This window comes from Sminthopsis crassicaudata, chromosome 6 (assembly GCF_048593235.1).
Source record: "Sminthopsis crassicaudata isolate SCR6 chromosome 6, ASM4859323v1, whole genome shotgun sequence".
In the NCBI taxonomy this organism is placed as follows: Eukaryota; Metazoa; Chordata; class Mammalia; order Dasyuromorphia; family Dasyuridae; genus Sminthopsis; species Sminthopsis crassicaudata.
Genome location: NC_133622.1, coordinates 256,999,328 through 257,020,462, shown reverse-complemented (window position 1 = coordinate 257,020,462; position 21,135 = coordinate 256,999,328). Strand labels below are relative to the sequence as shown.

Below are 21,135 nucleotides of genomic sequence, written 5' to 3'. Positions count from 1 at the left end.
TTCTGATTCTTCTTTCACAACATGACTGACGTGGAAATATGTTTAACATGATTGTACTAACTTACATTGGAGGGCCGGCTGTCTTGAAGAGGAGAGAAGGAAAGGAGGGAGGGAGAAAAATTTTGGAACTCATAGTCTTACAAAAATGAATGTTGAAAACGCTTTATGTAATTGGAAAAATACTATTAAGTAAGAAAAGGAGTTATTTGTAAAGTGGTTTTCCAATCTTGGAGCGCTGGATAAATGGGTGCTTTAACAAAAACAGTAACAGAAAGCAAATTCACAGATTCTAGGTTGAGAATCCAAGGTCTATAGCGAAAACACCACTGTAGGAGCAAATAATATTATCTTCATCGAGAAAACCGATGTTTAAGAAAGCAAACACCGAGAAATACTTAGTGATGATGAAATTTGCAGACCTTGGAATACAACAAAAAGTCCCAGGGGGCAAAGTTGGTGCAGGAGGCCCAGTCAGCAGGCTTCCAGCAGATGGCACCCTTGTCCAGTCGGGCTTAGGGATTCTCTGTGGAGTGGAGGGCAAAGCTTCCAACCTCAAGGCTTTCTCTGACTCCTTTGAAGCTCATCCCTCTCCAGAAAGATCTAAATTTGCTGCTGCTTCAGTGGACACCCGGACCTCCAGTGCAGATGCAGAGATAGCATCTTGATCCTTCCTGAACTGGGAAGAAATGCCACTCCCAAGGTCTTTCGGCGATAAAGGACACTGAACCTAAGGAGGTGTCCATCAGCTGTGGTCTGTAAATGTAGTGAGGTAAATATTTTGCCACAAGAAGTGACGGAGCAACCTGGGGAGAATGACTCATTTGTGATCTAATACAGAGTGACTTGAACTGAATTAGAACAGTTTATACCCTAAGAAGAACCCGGGAGAGAAAAACAACTTTGAAAGCCTTCAGAGATCTGATCATTGCAATACCTCCTGAACCACCCCACCCCTGAGGACTTGTCATGCAACATGGTGCCCATCTCTTGTCATGAAACATGGTGCCCATCCCTTGTCTGAGGGCTGATGAGACTTTTTCCTTTTGTAAATTTATTTTCCCCGATTAAACGTGCTTGGTACAGAGATTATGGTTTTCTTCTTTTCAGTGGGAGGGGGCAGGAAAGAAAGGTAGGGATAGGATTCCCAAAAAAGTCATTGAAGAGAACAGATGTTCAAAAGAAAACAGGAGCAGGACTGGTTTTAAAGTAATAGGAAAGTAAATATCCTTTAAAATGTTCATTGAAGAGAACGGACAGAAGTTCAAAAGAAAACAGGAGCACGATTGATTTTAAAGTAACGTGTTGAATTTATTATATCCTTAAAAAAAAAAAAAGCTGCATGTGGGCAGATGTGTATTCAATGAATGTAGAAATGTGTGATCTCCCTTGGGACTGATCTTTTTTTGTTCCACTTTGACTATGGAAAATGTCATTTCGGGGCATCGGGCAAGTTTCAAATCTTGCCAATCCACAGCCCCGGATGTGACATCAGAAAGGCCTTGGGTGGCTCCTTCACCACGGGACCTGTAGAACCAGACACATCCAAATACTCCTAGTCCACTGCTAGCTTCAGTCAGCTTTCCGGCAACTTGCTGTCCAGGGAAAGGGAACAAGCAAGTCACATCCCTCCTAACGGGGGATAGGAGAGACAGCTTGGTTCGCAAGCCCGAAAGCTTGGCGACGATAGCTCTTGGTATGATAGTATAGTCATTGATACATAATCTGACAAAGTTGACCCGATGGGGAAGAACTAAATCAGAATTTGACCAGGTCAAGGACATTTGGGTCCAAAATAAATGACCTTTCTGAGTCCAAAGTGGAGCAGGTATGCCTGAAAACGTTCTGAGAATCGTAGTGGACTGCAGGATTGTTAGGAATCCACAGGGCCAAAGGCTTGTCTGATGTCCAGAATGGGGGGAGGAGGAGCATAAGAGCCTCCCTGAATACATGGCCCTGGAAGAGCCGTGACTGGACACGACGTGCCTGAGGCAAAGTCAGTAGTGGGTCTGACATCTGACCAGAGAGGCCTGAGCTGGCAAACGTGACTTAGCAAACTGGAGGCAGAGGTAAGGAGACGGGGGGGAGGCATTCGGGTGCACATGAGCCACTTGCTGAATTTGTGGGGACTGAGGACCGAGGCCCTTGGGGGGAGGGACAGCCAGCTTTGGAGCAGGGATGTGGACCTGTGGGCCTTTCTGGAAATTTCAGGTCATCACTCAGAGGCATTTTTTGTTTTTTTTGCTGAGTCAATTGGGTTAAGTGACTTGCCCAGGGTCACAAGCTAGGAAGTGTGAAGTGTGTGAGGCCAGATTTGAACTCAGGTCCTCCTGAGTTCAGGACTGGTGCTCTGTCCACCACCTAGTCCACCCCACACTGGGAGTTATTTTACAGACTGTCCCAGGCCACACGAGACTGTTGGGATGGACCAGATTTCACCAGGAAGCCAAAGAAGGGAAGTCACCTGGGGGATTGTGGGAGCCTTGACAGAGAGAATATTTCTTGAGAAGGCGATGGACATCCTGGCATCCCCTGGGGTGTAAGCCCCCAGGTCAGACATGGGGAGAGGTTCAGGGAGGTATTCACAGAAAGTGCTTGTGGGAAAGAGAGCAGCAGAGGAACCTGGGGTGGGAGGAGGGAAGAGTGGGAGGTGTCTGCTCTTTGGGACAGAGGAGTGGCTCCCTAGGAATATCAGCATTTGCAGCCCAGGGGGCGTGGAGAGGAATACCAGACAAGGGGTCAGAAAGTGGGAAGCAACTGTAGGCAAAGGACCCTTCTTCCCCGTCAGAATCCTGAAACGCACGCTTAAGATCAGTCCCTCCAGTTAAGACAACAAAAGGGAAACTGAGGCACAGAATGCCCATCCTCCCCAAACTGCCACACCTCCATTCGATCCCTGCACATTTTCTTCCCCGGGGGAGTGGAAGCTCTTGCAGAGCATGCTTGTTTGGTGTTCCTTCATGTGTGTCCCCAGAGCCCGGGGCCGAAGAGTCATCTAAGAAACACTTGGCAACAGGCAAGGCTGGGGCTTGGCCCTGGGGGGCCATCTTAATAAGGCCACTGATGAACTGATAATGATGATGAACCAGAAAGGGCTGCCAGGTCACCGGCCAGGTGGGTAGTAAGGAAAGGAGGAGCCTGGGGGAGAGAAGGGGGGCACAGGCTGGCTGTCCCGGGGAGGAGGCGGTAACGCGGCTGCTTGGCTGTAGAGACCGAGCCAGGAGCCTGAATGGGGGGCTCAGGGGCAGGCAAGGGCCTCGCTAAGGAGAAGCTTTCCAGACCTCGGGAAGCATGAGCAAGGAGAAAAGAGGGACCTGGACTTCCTGAGGGCCCTTCCAGCTCTGGCTCCAAATCCCTGCTCCTGTGGCTGGTCTCCCAGAAAAGACTAGGCAGTCTGGGGAGAAGGGACTGCCAAGGGGAGAAGGGCCCGGTCCCGGCCGGCCGGAGCCAGAGCCCTTGGGGACCCAGGCACCCCCAGCGGGGAAGGGCCCGGTCCCGGCCGGCCCGAGCCAGAGCTCTTGGGGACCCAGGCACCCCCAGCAGCTGCTTTCAGGGAGAATGGGGAAGGGTCAGGTTGTGTCCTAGGGGGTGAACCCTCAGGGAAGAGGAGGGATTTCGGGCAAGGAAGGGGTTAGGGCATCTTGGCTGTGGTTCAGTATCAGTGAGGGGCCGGCCAGCCCTCCCCTTGGGAAGCAACCTCCCAACCCTTAGCCATCCAGAACCATAAGGGCCACGAGAACTCGGGGCTCTGGCCCGGCCCAGGAAGCCCCCCCAGTCTTGGGCTCGGGGTCGAGCTCCGGAGGAGGGGAGGCCGCATTCTCGGGCACCCGCGCCCCGCTGTTTCTTCCCTTCCCGAGCCGGCCTTCCTGCACCAGCCGCCCTTGCCCTCCGGGACAGCCCCTCCTAGGCAGGCCTCGGCCGGGGCAAGCTCGGTGGGGGGAGGGCGCCGCCTAGCGTTGGGAGGTGTCTGCCGGGGGGGGGGGCGGGAGAGTACCGGTCCGCGCTTCCCAGCCGGGTGCTGCTCCCGGAGCCGCTAGTCTCTGACGCCCCCGCCCCGCCCCCATCACACGAGCCGGCCTCTGTATCAGATGCTCCTTTATTTCTGAGTCAGACAGCGGGCGCGGGGGGCGCCCTCCCCCCGAGAGGCTCCTTCCCCTTCAGGCTCGGCGCCGGGCCCCGGAACGACTTGCAGGAGGCAGCTGCTGCCCGGGGGGCTCCCTCGGAGTTCTGCACTGAGGAGTCGCAAGAGGGCCTTGAACACTGGGCTGGGGACCGAGGCCGGGGAACCCGGGAGGGACAGGGGCCCCGCGGGCCGGCCGCGCCCCCACGTGACCTGGGGGGAAGGGGGAGGAGCCGCCCCCTCTGCGCGCCAGGGAAGGGGCAGTTACCCGCTCCGTGGGAGGCACATCTGCAGCCGCTTCGGGCAGCTCGAAGTGTCCGGGGCCGCCCCGAGGGGCCCATCTCCCCCGCTCCTTCCAGCTCCCTCCTCCGGGCCTCTCACGGATCTTCCGGCCACAAGAGGAAAAAGGGGGGCGGTTACAGTCCGGCAGATAGCCGGAGGTGATGGGAGGGAGCTGGGGGGCACTTGGCTGGGGGGAGGCTCGCGGCTCTCACCTGCGCTTGCCCACCAGCTGCTGGATAAGGCGGTGCACCTGGGCGTGTCCTCTTATTTTACTGAGCTCGCTGGTGAAGGCGCCGTCCGAGTGTCTCTGGGTCCTGGGGAGGCAGCGGGGCGGGCTGGGGGCAGGAGAGGGCGCGTGGCGGCAGCTGCGTCAGGCCCGGCTCGGCCCCGCGCCCCTCGGCCCGTCCTCGGGCCCCCCCTCCCCCACGCCCCGGGGGAGCGCTCACCTGGGCCCCAGGCCGATCAGCGCGCGGACCAGGCTCTGCACGAAAGCGCTCTCCCTGAGGCGACTCAGCTCGCTGGTGAAGGCGCCGTCCATGTGGCGCTGAGCCCTGTCGGGGGACAGGGGGTGAGGGGCGGGAGGACGGAGGCCGAGCCCGGGGCGGGAGGACGGGGGCCAGCAGGGAGGAGACCCTGGGGCGGGAGGACGGAGCCGAGCCCGGGGCGGGAGGACGGGGGCCAGCAGGGAGGAGACCCTGGGGCGGGAGGACGGGGCCGAGCCCGGGGCGGGAGGACGGGGGCCAGCAGGGAGGAGACCCTGGGGCGGGAGGACGGGGCCGAGCCCGGGGCGGGAGGACGGGGGGCCAGCAGGGAGGAGACCCTGGGGCGGGAGGACGGGGCCGAGCCCGGGGCGGGAGGACGGGAGCCAGCAGGGAGGAGGCCCTGGGGCGGGAGGACGGGGGCCGAGCCAGGGAGGTGTGGGAGAAGGCGCGCCCCAACCATCCCCATCCGCGGACTTCACCCGAGGGCTTCGGCTGGAGCCCGCCGAGTCGGCAGGAGGGCTGAGGGAAGCGCGTCGGCTGCTAACCGCATCACTGTCCCTGGTTTCGTCGCCTGGCCCTTTAGGTTCCCGGTCCTCCCTGAGGGGCCCAGTCCCCCCCCTCCAGTCCCAATCGGGCTCCCTGGAGCTAGAAATCGGACCCGAGGCATCCTCCGGCCGGGACGCACCCCAGAAAGGGCGGGGGAGGATGGCCTCCCTCTGCCCAGTCCCGCCCTCTCTCGGGAGCCCCGAGCCCAGGTCTGTGGCGTCCGCCGATCCCGAGCCACCCAACTAGGGGAGCCGGGGTGGGAAGACGCAGGGGAAGGATTCACCTCTGGGGAGCCGGGAGCGAAGAAGATCCTTGGATCAAGAAGGCAAAGAGGATCACGAGGGCCCCGACTCCTCTGGCCATGGGGACTGAGGGCTGAGGGACCGGGAGACACGGGGTTTTCCGCACGTCCGAGCGGCCGAGCTCTCGGAGACGCAGAGGCGGGGAGCCTGAGAAGGAGGGAGCGCAGGCTCAGGGGCCCGAGATCCGGCCAGGGGGACTCTCTGAGGGGCGGGAACGGGCACGGGGAAGGAGGAGCCAGAGACGGGAAGGGCGAGACAGAGGCTCGGAGACCGACACAGAATCCCAGAGGCCGAGGCTGGGAGCCCGGGCCGGGGCGGTAAGGAAACGGACACTAAAAGAAAAGGAGAGAGGAAGGCCGGACAAGGAGACGCCTATGGGAGAGCTACGGAGACAGGGAGAGGAAGACAGGTCTCAGAGGGGTAGTGAGACAGGGAGAGACAGAGACACTGGGAGATTCAGAGACCCAGAGACGTTGGGAAAGACGGGGACCCATAAACATTGGAAGACCCAGAGACCCATAAACATTGAGAGAGACAGAGACATGGGGAGATTCAGAGACCCAGAGATGCTGGGAGAGCCGGGGACCCCTAAACATTGGGAGAGACAGAGACCCAGAATCACAGGAGAGGACCGAGATCCAGAGAAACTGGGAGACAGAGACCCAGAAACACTGGGCGAGACAGAGACCCAGAGACATTGCGAGAGACGGAGACCCAGAGACACTGGGAGAGACGGGGACCCAGAGACATTGCGAGAGACGGAGACCCAGAGACCCGGAGAGGCAGGAGGAGGGCCGGAGGACGCCTACCGCCCCTGCCTGCCTGCGGCTCCCACTCACCGAGCCTCGGCAGAAAGCTCGCTGGCTCTCACCTCCCGGCGGACTTCTCCCTTCTCTATCTTCGCCTTCTCCTCGTAGGCGGCCGCCCCCCAGTGCTTGGTTCGGGGCTGGCTCGCTATAAATCCCCTTGGGCCGGGGACCTCGAGGGCGGAGACGGAGGCTCGGGGCGCCAGGGTTCCCCTAGTACCGCCCCCCACGCCCGCCCGGTGCCCTTTCCGAGGCTCCACGGTTTCCGCCCCGGCGACTTCGCAAACAGTCGGTCCGGGGCCATCGATCGGCCGGGAAGGTCAAGGCCGCCCCTCCAGCTGTCGTCCCCGCCGGGCGCAGGTGCCCGGCCCCTGGCCGCCCCGGCTGCAGCGTGCTGCGGTGATCGATGGCCCCACCCAGTCCCTTCTCATCCATTTCCTGGCCCCGAAGGCCAGATAGAGGCTTTGGAAGGGTTGGGGCGGGCAAGCCGAGCATCCGAGCCTGGGGGTGATTGTGGGGGCCCCGGCCATGGGCCGCCTCCGCCTGGGGTTAATTGTGGGGGCCCCGGCCATGGGCCGCCTCCGCCTGGGGGTGATTGTGGGGGCCCCTCCGCCTGGGGGTGATTGTGGGGGCCCCGGCCATGGGCCGTCTCCGCCTGGGGTGATTGTGGGGGCCCCGGCCATGGGCCGCCTCCGCCTGGGGTTAATTGTGGGGGCCCCGGCCATGGGCCGCCTCCGCCTGGGGGTGATTGTGGGGGCCCCTCCGCCTGGGGGTAATTGTGGGGGCCCCGGCCATGGGCCGCCTCCGCCTGGGGTGATTGTGGGGGCCCCGGCCATGGGCCGCCTCCGCCTGGGGGTGATTGTGGGGGCCCCCCGGCCATGGGCCGCCTCCGCCTGGGGGTGATTGTGGGGGCCCCCGGCCATGGGCCGCCTCCGCCTGGGTCTTTCCATGAGTTTGTACATCCAAAAGGGAACCGCGGGCAGGGAGAGGGAGCAGAGCGGAGGGAGGAAGAGAGCATCCCTTGGAGGGAGGGCAGAGTGCTCAGAGCAGGGAACTGGGGCCTCTGGGGGGCATTTGTATGTAACACTTTGTGCCAATCGTGGGGACGGTGAAGAGCCTAGGGAGACGGGGCTTTAGGGAGATAATCCAAGCACCCCTTAAAAAAGGCCCAGGAGGGTAGGGAAGCCAGTTAGGGGGGACCCCCAGTCTGGGAGCCCCCGATGAAGGTGAGGGAAAGCCCCCAGAGTCCTGACTGGCTTCCGCAGACACTGAGGAAAAGTCTAGTGTGCGGGTGCCGCCTGTGGAGGCCTCGGAGAGCCGACAGCCAAAGAGACACCCCGAGGTTAAGGGCCCTGGGCCTGGCGCTTCTTCCTAGGGGAGGTGCAGAAGGACCCCCCCTTTCTGGAGGCAGGCCCTTACTTCAGTTGGCTCAGAAGGATGGATGGAGGGACCCGACAGGCTCGAATTGAAACTAGAGAGGATTCAGGAGGGCAAGAGCAGACTCAGCCTGGAGTGGGGGGCGAGGAGGAGGCGCTGGCCATGCTCTCTGGGGGAGGTGCCTGGAGGGCCTTGGCTCCCTTTCCCCTTCCCCCACCCCTCAGACCTGTACCCAGAGCAGGGCCCGTGCTTTTTACATACATCTGCATGGAGTCACAAACTGGGCACCCAGATTAGTCTGCCGAAACCTTAGAAACTTGTTCAGGGGCGAGAGCTTCCGGAGCCTAAAATTGGTCTTGGGAAATAGGGAATCATTTTATCTAGGTCCAGGACGGCTGGGTAGTGCAATGGATAGAGCATGGGGGCCCAGAGACAAGAAGACATCATCACCTGAGTTCAAATCTGGCCTTACATACATAGCATGCGTAGCAGCGGGACCCTGGCAAACCACTTCCCCCTTTGTGCCTCGGCTTCCTCTTTGGTAAAATGATCTGGTGAAGGAAATGGTAAACGCCTCCAGTATCTTTGCCCAGAAAATCCAGCTAGGGCCAAGAAGAGCCGGACGGGACTGAAATGCTAGAACAACATCTGTAGGTGCTCTGCCAGCACCCTGGACTCCCGGTACCTTGACCAATGAGGTCTTCCCGAAGCGTCTCCGAAGTCACGCGGTATTATAGCCCCTGCTTCCAGACCAAGGTCCTCCCGGATTCCCAGACTATCCCACCCTTTCCAAGCCTTGACTCTGGACTGGAAGGCGAGGGGCGCTGGGGTAACCCAGTGCTTCTGGGTCCCTCACTTCGGCCATGACTGCAAGGAGGGGGAGGGGCGCGCGCGCGTGTGTGCCCGCGTGCCTGCGTGTGTTTGTGTTGGGGGGGCTCCGTTCCGAGCCCGGAGAAGGCGGGGCCGAGAAGGGGCGAGGCCGGGGGTGGAGCCAGAGAACTTCCCGCGTGCGGAGCGCTGGAGTTGAGCGCAGCAGCCGGGACCGGAGGTAGGCTGGGAGCGGGGGGGTCCCAGAGGTTGGGACGGCCCGCGCTTCGGCCCCTGGGCCCCCTTTGTCCGTTCCTCGGGCTCCTCGGTCGGAGGCGAGTCTCCCGGAATGCGGCGCGGCGCCCCGTCTCCGCTGGCCCGGCGCGGCGCTGTCCTCGGTCCTGAAGGGGATCTGTCCTGGGCCATGCCGGGGAACCGCAGCTTCCCGAACGCCAGCGAGCTCCCGGGCAGCGCCAGAGGGGGCCTGGGGCCCCCTGAGCCGCACGTGGGCGCTCTGGTCGGGGGCATCCTGCTCATGGCCACCGTGCTGGCTGGCAATGCGCTTGTGTGTGTGAGCGTGGCGGCGGAGCGGGCCCTGCAGACCCCCACCAACTTCTTCATAGTGAGCCTGGCCGTCGCCGACCTGCTGCTGGCGCTACTGGTTCTGCCGCTCTTCGTCTACTCCGAGGTGAGGTGAGCCCCGATCCAGGAAGCCCCTGGCCCGGCCTGTCCTTCCAATCTGCCTCCTAGACCCAAGAGCCTCCCATCCCTTTGCAGTCCCTCTCTCCTCTGTTGGACCTTCTCCCCCCCCCCCAACTCCCGCTTCTAACTCGGGATCTTCCCCCTCCTTTGGATAAAGGGCACCCCCCCACACACTGTCGGTCCTTTTACTGTCTATCCTTGGACCCTCCCACTCCCATCGTCCAGCCCAGGATCCTGCCCCGCCCCTCCTCCATATCCCGGTATAAACCCCGAGTCTAGTCCGCTTCATGTTGCGAGGTCCCTGGCGCTGACTCTTGGGATCCCCTCCCTTGCTACCCCTTTCCTGTCTGTCCCATCCTTCCCCTAGCCCTCCTTCGTTAACTCTTTTCATACGCCTCTCATCTCTTGAAACGTTGAACCTGACACTGTCTCTGACCATTGTCCTCAACCTTCCCATAGTCCTCCTGATTCCAATACCAGACCTGGTTTCCTGAGATTGAGGAGGGGAACGAAGGTGACAGAGATAGCAATAGACTGAGGAAGGCAACTGGGACAGAAAGGAGACCGAAGTACAGAGAAACGGACATGTCAAGAGAAATGGAGGGAAGGGGGATGGAGGGGGGGAAAGGGAGAAGAAAGGAGAGAGAGGAAAGAGAAGAGAGGGAGTAATTGAGGGGAGAGGCAGGGAGAGACAGATGTCAGGAGAAACAGAGGAGAGATGGAGGGAGAGGAAGTTGGGGGAGGAGAGAGAGAGACAAAGAGAGAGAGAGAGAGAGAGAGAGAGAGAGAGAGAGAGAGAGAGAGAGAGAGAGAGAGAGAGAGAGAGAGAGAGAGAGAGGGAGGGAGGGAGGGAGGGAGGGAGGGAGGGAGGGAGGGAGAGAGAGAGAGAGAGAGAGAGAGAGAGAGAGAGAGAGAGAGAGAGAGAGAGAGAGAGAGAGAGAGAGAACAAAGAAATGTAGGGAGAAACCAAAGAGGGATGAGGAGTGGAGGGAGAGGAAGGCTGGGGAGGAGAGTAAGGGAGAGAAGGTGATGGAGGAGAGAAAGAGGAACAGAGATAGAGAAACAAGGCACAGGCAAGAAAAGGAGAGGAAGAGAAACACAGAGAGAGGAGAGAGGGAGACATCAATCTGCTGTGTCCATGTCTGAGCAACCTGTCTTGCTCTGCCCAAAGGGCAACGTTGAAGATCTCAGAGGGCGTTTAGGGGCAGCAGTTTTCTCTTTGCCCCAGCTGTTTCTGCAAAACTAATCGAACCCAAAGGCCCAAGGACCTCATCCTGGGTCACCTACCCACTCCTAGCCCTAAGCTGTTTCTGGATCCTGATTGGCTAGCACATTATCCGGTGAATCAGTTGACCTTCCTGACTCAGTCATGTGCACGATGGATACGTTTTTATCCAAATTCACTCTAAAAAGTGGAACAGCACAGCCTCCTAGACAGACTCCTGGGCACTCTGATGAAAACCTCTTTCTGAGGTGACACGGACTCCGTGGGTGAATGCTTTGGGGCGCAGCCTTTCAGCTAGTGCCAAATAGGCCTGGCCCAATCTCCATCTTGTTTCCAAATTTTCTCTCGAATTCAATCTCTGTCCCTTTTAATGAGAATGTGTTCAGTGAAGTGTTCGGGGAGAGTCTAACTCCCTTTGACCCTGTCGTCCTAAACTCAGAGCCCCAGAATGGGAGATTCAGTCACAAGATTTCAGCCAGCCCCCACTCCTTGCATCCCTAGTATTGCTTCCTTTGGTTCTCCCCTAAGGAGTGAGCCGCACGAGGTTCCTAATGTAACTGTACAGGTAAAGACAGGCCCTCTCTATAAATCGGAAACCAACTTATAAAACACCTGTCTGGGGGCAGGGGATAAACTGGGTCACCTCTGAGGAGCCCGAGGTGCAGCAGGAGCACGGCCAGGGATGGAGACAAGGTGGTTCTCAAGCTATTGTCCCCTGAGGTGATCAGACTTGGGGGGTGGGACCCGTGGGGCTGAGGCAGCCACTTCCTGCTCTTCCAGCATCACCGTTCCCATGGAGGGGGCTGGGAGGGTGAGCTGCCGTACTCCGATTTCGGACTCAAACATTGGTGCCGCTCTCGGGATAGATGCTACTCCTCTTCTGAAGGAACGAGGGGGTGGGGTGTATGTGTGAGGGAGGGGGTCTTGTGGGAACAAACTTTCTCCAGTCACTCTGGAGTCTTTCTGGGAATGTGTCCTCACAGGTGGGGTGAAGGACAGACTGAGGGAAGGGTAGGGGATGAGGACGGGCTAATCCAGGGAGGGAGGGGTCATTCTGAACTCTGACGTCTCTGCTGTCCCCTAAGCTTTTAATCTCAGCCCAGAGGACAGAGAAGGAGGAGCCGGGATCTCCTTTTGAGGGAGCCTGGGAGGGCCTGGTTGAGGCTCCCAAGATTTACAGTGGAGTTCTTTGTCAGCAGTTTCTAGAGCTGGAAGTAATGGAGGATCTGAGACGGAGACTTGTAAGGGACCTTAGAGATCTCTTGGTTCAAAGGACTCCAGGGAATTGGAGAAGTAGGGGGCGGGAGAGCCCAGAGCATCTGGGACAACCGAGGCCCAGGGAGAGAGGAGTAAAGGCTGATTCTACCTCCCACTTGGCGCAGCGGCCTGGTCAGCACCAGGTCTTTTGTCATCCTACTACACAAAGCCACTGAGTGGCCCCTCCAATGGCAGCGAGGCCCAGATGTCAACGTGTAAAGGAAGGGAGAGCAGCCCTTTCCCCGGTCCCCAGTGTCCACCGCCCAGGAAACGGGGGGGGGGGGGGGGGGGGGATGGCCAAGATCACAGCCAGAGGTCAGACACAGGAGGGCTTGCAGGTCAGACCACGCTTTTCTCCTGACCAGACTGGAATAAGCACAGCTATTTCGGCCCAATCTGCAGCCCTGTGTGGGTCCCTGGTGTGCCCCGCGTCTGCACATGGAGAAATCTGAGGGCACTGGGCTGGGTCTCTGTCCCCTGTGCAGTGTGTGCCGGGAGGGTTCTTTCTCTCCCTGTCTCTGTGTGTCCGGCTCCCTCTCTGCCTGTCTCCCCGCCCCCTCCATTGTTAATGAGCGCTTGACGCCGGCACCTCAGAGCTCTGTGCATCCGTCCCAGTACCAGGGAGGCGTATGGACTCTCACCCCGGCTCTGTGTGACGCTCTGATGACTATGGACGTGATGCTCTGCACAGCCTCCATCTTCAACCTCTGCGCCATCAGTGTGGACAGGTGGGCCTCCCCAGCGCGCCCTCCCCCGGCCGAGGCTGACCCGGGGGCGCCACTTAGCCACTAGAGCGGAGAAGCGAGCCCCGCCCCCCCCCCCCCCCCCCCCCCCCCGCTGCGGGGGCTCGGGCCTCCGCTTTGGCTCCTCGAAGCCGGCGGCCGTCCCGGCTGGCCCCCAGCTCCCCGGCTCCCCCCGCAGGTTCATCGCCGTCTCGGTCCCCCTGAACTACAGCCGGCGGCAGCTGGGGAGGCGGCAGCTGCTGCTCATCGGCGCCGTGTGGGGGCTGGCCTTCGCCGTGGCCGCGCCGGTGCTGTTCGGCCTCAACCGCGCTCCGGCCCGGGACCCGGCCGTGTGCCAGCTGGAGAACCGGAACTACGTCGTCTGGTCGTCCGTGTGCTCCTTCTTCCTGCCCTGCCCGCTGATGCTGCTCCTCTACTGCGCCATGTTCCGGCGCCTCCGGACCTGGGAGGAGGCGCGCAGGGCCAAGCTGCGGCGGAGCCTGGGCCCGGGGGCCGCCCGCGGGCCCGGCCGGCCCCCCCAGCCCTGGCCTCGCCGGCGCTTCCCGGGGCCCGACGCCGAGGGCCCGGAGCCGGAGGGCCGCCACCCGGAGGGCCCCGGCCCAATCCAGACCGTGTCTTACCCGGCCGGGCCCCGGCCCCAGGCGCCGCCCCCCGCCGGGCCCGCCAGAAAACGAGCCAAGATCACGGGCCGCGAGCGGAAGGCCATGAGGGTGCTGCCGGTGGTAGTCGGTGGGCGTCCGCTGGGCAGCCGGGGGGAGGCCGGGGAGCCCGGGCTTGGGAGGGGCTGGGGCGGAGGGAGGACGGGGAGGGGCGGGGGGCGGGAGGGAGAAGTGGTCCCCGAGTTGAGGGCGGGCCTCACTGAAGCCTCCTGCCCCCAGGTGCCTTCCTCGTGTGCTGGACGCCGTTCTTCGTGGTCCACGTCACCAGGGCGCTGTGCCCCGCCTGCCCCCTGCCCCGGAGGCTGGTCAGCGTGGTCACGTGGCTGGGTTACGTGAACAGCGCCCTGAACCCCGTCATCTACACCATCTTCAATACGGAGTTCCGGAGCTTCTTTCGCCGAGTGCTCGGGCTCCTTTGCTAGGACCCTGGCTGGGGACAGAGGCAGACCCACCCCCGACCCTCCCCCAGGGCCTTGGGACTTAGGATCCCAGCTGCCTTAGCACCCGAGGGCCGGCCATGGCTCCGGGGTGCCCCAGGGTGGGGGTTCGGTCCCACGGAGAAGAGCCGGAGGACACAGGCCGGGTGCCTGGCCCAGCCTCCTCCCTAGGGAGGCCGGAGGAGGGGCGGGGAGGAAGAGCTTCATCCTGAGCCCCTGGGTGCTGACAGGGCTCGGGGTGGGCTTAGGTATTTATATCCTGACTGGCGCAGCTGGCCCACTGCCCACCCATCGTGCACCTCCCTCTCCCGGCCTGGACCTCCCTGTGCAACAAGCCAAGGCCCAGAGGGACCTGGCGGCCCCCCACCACTGGGGGAATCCTGGGAAAGAGACGGGGGACTCTGTACGAATGGACTGATTGCAGAGATGCAAGTAATGAAATGGCCTCCTCCCTTCACATCTGGGAGTGCGGCCGGCTGGCCACCCTGAGGTCTGGTATGTCCAGCCTCTCCTCTCTGCTTGCCTCCAGCTCTCCCAGCTGTGCCGCGTTAGACCGAGCCGGCTTGTCCGAGGCAGCCTGCCATCTGGCCTTGGCTGCCCGCTGGCTTTGGGGAGCCATGCAGTGCTCAGCAGCGGGTCGCTGGGGGGGGCAGCACATAATACAGAAGGTCTTCTCAGCCCCACAGCTTCACTCGGTGCCCATGGGGGAAAGACCTGGCAAGGCCCCTCAGCAGGGAGTCCCCGATTCCTTCTGGCAACCCGGGGCCAGATCGCAGAAGGGAACGGGAGTTAAGTGACCCAGACAGGACCGGCATCCCGAAGTCCGGGGTCCTCCTGTCCCGTAGCTGGACCTAGAGATCACCGAGGGCATCCCTCGGCTCCACGGGCAGCGGGCTTGGGACTAAGGAGGTTTGCAAAGGATCCGGGGCTACCACCTGCCTTGAGCCTAGAAGCTTCCCCTCCTCTTATGTTTTACTTCCTGTGAAGGAGGCAGCACAGCCATTAGCTCCCATTCTACAGATGAGAAAGTCAAGGCTCAGACGGCAGAGCTGGTCCGGCACAGCCTGGGGAGTCAGTCCTCTTTTCTTCCACCAGGATGCGGACTCCTGGGCTTTCCTCTCAAGCCAGGGGCAGTCTGATGCAGCCGTGCTCCTCCCTCCCTAGTGATTCGCTCTCCCCCTACCACAGGAATTCAAGGTGTTGAGTTCTTTGCCTAGGTTTGCAAAGTTATGGGCCGTGAAGTGGAGCGATAGTGTCAGGGACTCGAGAGGGTGTGAAAGTATTCTGCTGGGAAGGGAGGGGCTCTCACCGCCAGCATCAGCCCCCTCCCCCCTCTGCTCAGCAGGCCAGATGTTCTCCTGCTCCAGCAGAGAGCCCTCCCACACAGTCATGGTAGCGCCAGCCTGCTCGGTCCTCCCCCGAGAGGGGGCCGTGCCACTGGGCTGCCCTGCCTTGCCCTGCTGGGGAACCTCTGAAAGCCTCGCTCTGGGGACTGTCAGCCACAGGAGGCAGCAGGGCCGGGCTTCCTGCAGGCGGGCAGCACACCCTGCTGGAGGAAAGCCGCCCGGCTGGGGTGGCCAGTCTTCCTGTCTCCGATCCAGAATATAGCCTCAGAACCTGGGGGTGAGGGGGGAGAGACAGCACGCACTGAGACTCTGAGCCAAGAAGCCAGCTTCTGCAGGGTCATCTGGCTTGATCTAAAAGCACTGAGGTATGTGATGCACGGGACCGGAGCCCGGTCACTCGCACCTGCCGCAATGGCGAGTGCACTGAAGGAGGAGGCCCTCCAGCCTCCGGCAGGCCCCAGTGCCTCCCCTTTCTATTTCTGTCTTGCCCTGTTCCCTGCCTGCCCACAAGTGAGAGATGGGCCAGAGCCGGCAGGGCATGAGGCGGAGTGTGGACCATTGTGTCACATTACGTGCCATGATTCGCACAGATGTGCCCCTGTCAGCTTAGGACCAAGGGACCCTTTGTCACTGGCCCCTCCTGGATCTGCCACAGCCCTGCCAGATCCCTCCGCCTTTAGCTTTTCCCAAGTCTCTGGATCTTGCCAGTCCAGCACGGCAGTCCCCGGTCACTTGGATGGGCAGATGGCAAGACTGACTACCGAGGGTGGGACGACGGCTAGGGACCGCTACAAACAGCTGGGAGCCAGGTTTCTCTGGAGAAAGTTAGCAGGAAGTTCTGCTGCTCCCATGCCTCCGTTCTCTCCAGGAAAGAGACAGAACCCAGCCCATCTCCTAAAGGGATGGGACAGTCTGGGCAGTGACTCACTAGCAAGGGGAGCCGGGGTGGAGTGGGACAAAACGCCTTTTGCCTAGGATGAATTCCCCAAGAAAATCTTGAGGAAAGCCAGTAAAAGTGTAACAATTCTTCTCTTTAAAAGAACATGGAATTTTCATGACTTTTTAAAAAAAAATATGGGAGGACGGACACTTCATTCATGATGTCCTGAGCTCAGGTGCTGCTCCCCTGTTGAAGCCAGTTGATCCAAGGGACTGAATCTGCTGACACTGCTCCCCCCTCCCCCAACTCCTCCGGGAGCCCTTCCCCTCTCCTGGGAACTTGACCCCAAGAGGGCCATTTCCTCTAAGACACCCAGGGCACATCTCAAGCCCGGTGCTGGCAATGCCCAAGGAAATGAGCTGCTTATGCGTCCTCCTCCAGGGGCCCAGCGGACATTCTGCTCTGGACGAGATGCTGGTGGTGACACTTTCTGGATCCATCAGATCCGGGGCTGGGACAGAAATCAAGCTTCTCTCCTGGGTTGCCTGCTCTAAGGGAGGTCGAGGCCTATGGTGAGGTAAGAGGAAAAGACCTGAGGTTTCCAGGACTCTCTGAGCAGAGGAGCACGAGCTCGGCTCAGAATCAGCTTTAGGGCTGCTGTGTCCTGGCTGAAGAAGGGCTTTTAGAGTGCGTGCTATGAAGCAGGAAGCTTCCACAGCCAGGAACGCGTGGAATAGAGGACTGGATCTTGCAATGGATCTATGAACTCAGAGAGGTGGAAACTGCATCCAAAAGACCAGAAAGACCTTCATCCTCTGGGGGGGAGGGGGGCGGGGAGAGAGAGCCCGGGCCTTCCTCCAGATTCCAACATTCCCAGGTTCCTCCACCCACGATCCACCTCCCGAGGCTCCTCACTCTCCACACAGGGTCAGTCTATCTCCTCTTCTAAGCATGTTGCTCTGACTCCATCTTTCACACCCTTTCTTCTGTACGGCTAATCACTGACAATGTACTCCTGGTACCCAGGGAGCATCTTGCTCTTACCTCAAAGGTCAATTCAATCACTGGACAAAGATCGCTTTGTGATGAGGCAATCTCATGGCCGGCCAGCCTTGTGGCTCTCATCCAAGCACTCCCACGAGATGGTTCTTGAGCATCCATCTGCCCAGTGAGCTGGAGGCCTTCCTTCCTTTGTCTGAACATCCCAAGAATGGGGAGCGATGGAGCCTTACCATGCGACGATTCATCTTCTCCTTACAAGTCCATGACATCTTCGCTGGTTGCATGTTGATACCTACTCTCATCCACTATGGGCCCCTTCCTGGCCCCCCACCGGACTATAATTTTCAGGTTTTTTCAGACTTTTTCTTGTTCTATGACTTGCCAATGTACAACATTGGCTTAAAAATATGGCTCTTTTTTTTTGGGGGGGGGCACGTTCGGGAACATCACAGGATCTTGGAAATGTCCCGAAGGCCATCCCAACTCTCTCCTCTTCTTATCTTATCCTGGGTCTGATTCACTGTCCATTTGTTCTGTCTGTCCCAGATATGCATATTAATGGAAAGTTCTAGAGGCCATCCATCCAATTGCATTTTCATAATCTGGGTACTACCTTTCTCCTCTGTTTGATCTTTGTTGAGTGACCGGACAGGAACGACTGTTTTTGAATGGTTACAGATGCTGAGGCTCTGGAGTATTCTGATCCTTGATGTCACCAGCTCAAGGCCACCAGGACCCAATTTGAGCATTTCTATTGCACTTTAAGATCTTCAAAGTATTTTACGTGTTAACCCTTTTGGTTCCTTAAAACAAGCCTGAGAAGTTGGTGCTCTATAAACCCAGGGACAAATAGCTAACACATGGATTCCAATAGGTCTTCCTGATGTTTCATTCACAAAGAATCCTCCTTCCACATGGACGTCCCTAAACACATCAGCAAATACCTCTCAAAAATGCCTTGACTGATGTTTGTGATGAGAGGGCATTTGAACAAGTTATTTCTGCTGTTCTATCTTTCAAAAAAATCTTGAATGCCTCTGAAACGACCGGTGAGATATAATTTTTTGGGAAAACGTAGTGCTTTGCTCTACCCAGTTGAAAACTTCCCCCCGCCCAAAAAAATCAACAAACAATGAACATGGTAGAGAGGGGTGTTTCTCTATACCTTTCAGCTAATTACGAGGTAGGCCATAGTAAAATATTACTTGTGGATACCTGCCAGCTAGGAGAGGAAGTGGGGGTAAGAAGGGGAAAATTTGGAACAAAAGGTTATGCAAGGGTCAAATGTTGGAAAATTTTCCATGCATATGCTTTGTAAATAAAAAGCTTTAATTAAAAAATATATATATATATTACTTGTGGAAAACCTACCTACACCTTACTAATGTCTCCAGTACATCTGAAAATAGCTGCTTGTTAGTTGTTGCTATCTGGTTGTTAGCGATTGCTGGCTCTTGATTGTCTTTTTCAGGGTTATCCAAGTCTGAAAAGCTGTTTCCACCTTTAATATCATCCCATCTTTCAGACACTCTGAATCAGTCTCTCTATTTTCATGATTGTGTTGCCAGAATAGGGAGAAATGTATATTTGGCTTAATATGTCTGCTTTCCCCATCTTTGTTCACTCTTTGTCTATCACCTTTTCTCTGAGCACATATGAATGTTTTAATCAAGACTGGTGGCTCTACTATCATGAAAGGTGAAAAGTTTTGTTATACAAGAAAACCCCAAATGGAGTCATGAAGATTTGGACATGACTAAAAACCATCCCCTCTGCAACTTCATCTTTACATGAAAACCCTTAGGTAATAACCCAAGTACCCTTGACAAACTTAAAAAAAATATATATATATATATATATATATATATATATATATATATATCTCCTTCATTTTCTCTCTACTTTATGATGCGATGCTGCTCAAAAGCAACATAAACAATCTCGTTTTCCCCAACTGAAAATCAAAAGATATGAACAATTCTCAAATGACAAAATTAAAGCCATCTATAGTCATATAAAAATGCATTAAGTCACTATTGATTAGAGAAATTCAAATGAAAACAACTCTGGAGTGCCATCTCATACTTTTCACATTGGTTAAGAGGACAGGAAAAGGTAATGATAAATGTTGGAGGGGATGTGGGAAAGCTGGGATGCATTGTGCATTGTGATTGGATTTATGAAACGATCCAATCATTCCGGAGAGCAATCTGGAACTAGGCCCAAAGGGCTAGAAAACCGTGCATACCCTCTGACCCAGCTGAACCGTTCCTGGGACTGTATCCCAAGAAAACCATAAAGAGGAAAAAGGACCCACAGGTGCAAGAAAGTTTGTAGCACTGCTCTATGTGCTAGCAAAGAATCGGAAAAGGTTTGGATGTCCGTCCACTGGGGACCGGCCGGACGAGTTGTGGTACATGAAGGTGACGGAATATTATTGTTCTATACAAAATGACGAACAAGCTGATTGTAGAAAGGCCTGGAGAGATTTACAGGAACTGATGCAGAGCGCAACAAGCAGAACCAGGAACACATCGTGCAAGATGGTGCGCTGATCAATAGGAAAGGCTTGCTTCTTTTCAGGGGCTCAGTGGATAGAAAACACCACCTGCATCAGAACAAACCCATGGAGCTCGAATGGAAATCAACAACACATGCTATGTTCGCTTCTTTTTCTGTTGTTTTTTCTCTTCCATGGTTTTTCCCTTTTGAGTTTTCCCTCCCAAGGTGATTCATAACGCGATGTGTATTTAAAATAAGTAAACAATCTTGTTTCTTGGTAAGAGTCTGTCTGCAAAGAGATTCTAAACTGAGATTGCGTTTGTTACCGTTTTTTCTCCACTTGGAATTAAGTCTAGAGTTTGCTGCTTAAGGCGTTTTCTGGACTTTTGGGGAATCCTTGTTATGTCCACGACACTCCTGTATAGAATTGTTTCTCGCCCGGCTCCAGGCTCCCCGGCGGCGGCTGTCACCCTCCTGTCGCCACAGGCCCCGGGGTTTGTGGCAAGGCCGAGGCAGTCGCCGGCTTCCTACCCAGAGCCCAGACAAAGTGGAGACGCTCGCTGGCGGCCGGGCGGTTTCCCTGCTCGTTCCCAGCCTCCCATTCCCGGCGGGGAGTCTGCCCACGCTCGGGGAGAGCTCCTCACGGCCTGCGCCCGAGCGGGTGGCACGCGAGAGCGGCTCCGAGGGAGGAGCCGGGCGGGGCGGGCGGAGCCAGGCCAAGGGGCCACACCGCTCGAGGACCTCGGGAGGACCACCTCACGTGTGGATTTCCCAGGGCCTCCGCCCGTGGGCGGACTTTGGAAGGCGGGAGGCCGCAGCCGGACTGGCGAGAGCAGCCGCGATCCGCCTGCCCGACGGGCCAGGGGTCTTACGGTCACTCCGCGTCCAAAGAAGCTGAAGTAATCCGCCCCTCCGGCCACGTGCGACAAGCAGCATCCGAGGTCTCGCGCACCCCCATTAGAAAAGAAGGTCCTTGGGAGCGAGAGTGCCGTGGTACCCAGGGGTGGCTCCTAAAGGCTGCTTGCCTGGAGTCCCCTTTGGGATCGGCTTCTGGCTCGGCATCCCGAGGGAGCACCGCTGGGTACGCGCCGGAGCAGTTCGTGGTCAAAGGCCGGAATCCCGCGGGACTTCAGCACATGGGGGGGGGGGCGTTGTAGCGCCGTCCCGCCCCCGCCCCCGCCCCCACCCCCCGGGCTTGGATGTGGCTTTTTGTTCGGCGTCAACCGCGGGCAGGGCGCTCCCCGTCCCTCTAACCCTAAGTGCGCGGCCTGCGGAGAGGGGCTCCTGGGCGCCGCGGTCTGGCGCGGGCTCGCTTGGTCAAGCGCCCTTCCGGCGCGCGGGCCCTCTCCTAAAGGTCAGCTGGTCAATTACTAGCACGTCTCCCGGCCTTTCTGGAGGCTTCTTCTTTCGGACATCCCGACCCCGGAGCGCCCGGGGCCCCGATTCTCGTCCTGGAGCAGCCTGAGGGCCCCAGGCCGGATCCGGCGGGGACGTGGGCGAGGAAAGCCGCGTGCGGCTCCCGCCCCCACCCAGAGGAGCTTTAAGGGCAAGGGGCGGGGCCCCGGGCGCTCGGTCCCGCCCCCGGCGCCCCAGGGGGTGGTAAGCAGTTCCCACAGATAACCGGCCCTTCCTCCACAGCCCCGGGCACAGACACGCGGGGACA

General features: G+C 58.5%; 2 protein-coding genes across 4 annotated transcripts; one reads left to right on the top strand and one right to left on the bottom strand.

The window, feature by feature from the left end:
• Nucleotides 1-4,086: 4,086 nt before the first annotated feature.
• SCT (secretin) lies at nt 4,087-6,831 on the bottom strand. Of its 3 annotated transcripts, none has more exons than XM_074274386.1 (6): nt 6,569-6,831; nt 5,711-5,876; nt 4,846-4,950; nt 4,612-4,734; nt 4,386-4,502; nt 4,087-4,224 (listed from the first exon to the last, which is right to left on the bottom strand). In XM_074274386.1, exons 2-6 carry the CDS (start codon nt 5,788-5,790, stop codon nt 4,155-4,157), a joined length of 495 nt encoding a protein of 164 aa, XP_074130487.1. In that variant the 5' UTR covers nt 5,791-5,876; nt 6,569-6,831; the 3' UTR covers nt 4,087-4,154. The 3 variants fall into 3 exon arrangements, with proteins under 3 accessions (XP_074130487.1, XP_074130485.1, XP_074130486.1); XM_074274384.1 differs by having other exon boundaries at nt 4,093-4,229; XM_074274385.1 differs by lacking the exon at nt 6,569-6,831 and having other exon boundaries at nt 4,093-4,229; nt 5,711-5,944.
• Nucleotides 6,832-9,143: 2,312 nt separating this feature from the next.
• DRD4 (dopamine receptor D4) lies at nt 9,144-19,753 on the top strand. Its single transcript, XM_074275998.1, has 4 exons — nt 9,144-9,407; nt 12,519-12,631; nt 12,825-13,375; nt 13,525-19,753. Exons 1-4 carry the CDS (start codon nt 9,144-9,146, stop codon nt 13,725-13,727), a joined length of 1,131 nt encoding a protein of 376 aa, XP_074132099.1. The 3' UTR covers nt 13,728-19,753.
• Nucleotides 19,754-21,135: the final 1,382 nt, after the last annotated feature.